The 1,822-nt window shown below is 47.1% G+C and overlaps 1 protein-coding gene across 1 annotated transcript; it reads right to left on the bottom strand.

Moving 5' to 3' along the window:
* Positions 1–289: 289 nt before the first annotated feature.
* On the bottom strand, positions 290–1,084 carry LOC149324923 (uncharacterized). Its single transcript, XM_089565206.1, has one exon. The coding sequence runs from the start codon at positions 1,082–1,084 to the stop codon at positions 290–292; it is 795 nt and encodes a 264-aa protein (XP_089421332.1).
* Positions 1,085–1,822: the final 738 nt, after the last annotated feature.

The raw sequence follows: 1,822 nt of genomic DNA, 5'->3' as shown, positions 1-1,822 counted from the left end.
GCAGTGTGCAAGGGTCTTTTTAATGTACAAACCCACCCCTCCTCCTCGATTGTTCGAAATGCGGGGACGGGATAGAAATACATAATTGGGAATGTTATAGCTTTCACCGGGCATCAGCCAGGTTTCCGTAATGGCTATAACATCGTAAAGAAAGCTGTGCTCTGCTAGAAACGTACAAAGGCCGTCAAAATTTCTAGCTATGCTCCTTACATTGCAATGCAGTATGGTGCGTGATTCATTTGACGTGAAAAATTTATGAGTGGTTCGTACAGTCAGCATTTTGAGTGAACTAGACTATAAGGCCGAGGTCGGCCTCTGTAGCAATTCGGATCACGTCCGAGTTGTCTGCTTTTCGAGCCAAGATCCGGCCACGAGATACCCATGCATACTTCCAGTTGTGAAGTTTCTTCGCCGCTATAGCCCTAGCAAGCAACACTTTATACTCTGGGCAAAGATGTTCGTTTACGAACACGGATGTTGATCCAGAAATGCCAAGGTCCGATGTGATTAAGCGAGTTTTTTTTGCCGACTCGAGCAGTTTATCACGGGCATCACTTGACCTGAACTTAACGATGATATTCGATTTGTTCCTGTCTTTTGTTGGCACTCGATGCACGAGGTCAATATCGTTCACCGTTATTTCTGCTCCAACTTTCGTGGCAAGAGCGGAGACAATGCCTGTCAGTGACTCGCTGTCAGTAGTAGGGATGCCTTTTAACTCAAGGTTATTTCTGCGACTGTACTGCTGAAGTTCAGTTAGCTCTGCTCTAGTACGCTGCAGCTGTTTCGAAAGTTCACTGTTTTCATGCTTTAGATAATTCTGCTCTTCCTTAAGCTCGCTTATCTCCCGACGAGACTCGGCCAGTTCTTTCTTAAATTCTTCAAAACTTTCATTCATAAATTCGACTGATCCCCGCAGGGTGCCAAGCTCATGGTTCAGGTTCTTTCCCAAGGCTTCCAACTTGCTATTAAGCTTCACAAGAAAACTTCCAACTTCTTTCACAGTAGTTGGAGCCTTGTCGAATAGCTTTTCACTCTTTTCTTTCGTGTTAGACGGGGTACCGGACCCTTCATCATCACTCATTGCTTTAGGACGACCCAGGCACAAACTACAAAATGTGTGTACAAGTAAAGAGTATTACAGACCTGTAATACGAAAAGTAGGATGAGCGTCGGGCCGATGCGTTCGTGCCTGAATCGTCCTCAGCAATGGTTCGTCCAGGGCCAGGAGTTCAGCTTTTATACGCCCCGCTGCATCAGTGCGCCACAGTCGGAGAGCTGGAGTATGCGCACATGCGCCGACGCAGTAACCACTGGGCCCGGTGTGACGAAGTTAGTAGAAGACAGCAAGTTGCGTTGGCAATCGTTAGCACGTGTTGGCGAACCGGGAAGCCGCGACGGTGATCCAGACAGCCGGGCCAACTGTAATACGAAAAGTAGGATGAGCGTCGGGCCGATGCGTTCGTGCCTGAATCGTCCTCAGCAATGGTTCGTCCAGGGCCAGGAGTTCAGCTTTTATACGCCCCGCTGCATCAGTGCGCCACAGTCGGAGAGCTGGAGTATGCGCACATGCGCCGACGCAGTAACCACTGGAGGTATGGATTTTTGGAGATTTGGGGTTTTGTTTTTCCAATATTTTGTAGTTTTGTAGTTTTGGAGTTTTAGAATTTTGGATTCTGGAGGTATGGATTTTTGGAGTTTCAGAGTTTTGGAGATTCGGGGTTGTGGAGCTTTGGAGATTTTGGAGGTTCGGAGTTTTGGAGTTTCTGAGTTTTGTGGTTTCCGAGTTTCGGAATTTTGGAGTTTTGGATTTTTGGAGTTT

The sequence above is a fragment of the Amblyomma mixtum genome, unplaced genomic scaffold (genome assembly GCF_055824585.1).
Source record: "Amblyomma mixtum isolate Tamu unplaced genomic scaffold, ASM5582458v1 scaffold_12, whole genome shotgun sequence".
NCBI classification, from domain to species: domain Eukaryota; kingdom Metazoa; phylum Arthropoda; class Arachnida; order Ixodida; family Ixodidae; genus Amblyomma; species Amblyomma mixtum.
The sequence above is the reverse complement of the archived record's forward strand: the minus strand, read 5'-3'. Positions and strand labels throughout refer to the sequence as shown.

What these genes read in the sequence shown, in the direction of transcription:
- LOC149324923 (XM_089565206.1), bottom strand. Translation starts at nt 1,084, where the DNA reads ATGAGTGATGATGAAGGGTCCGGTACCCCGTCTAACACGAAAGAAAAG.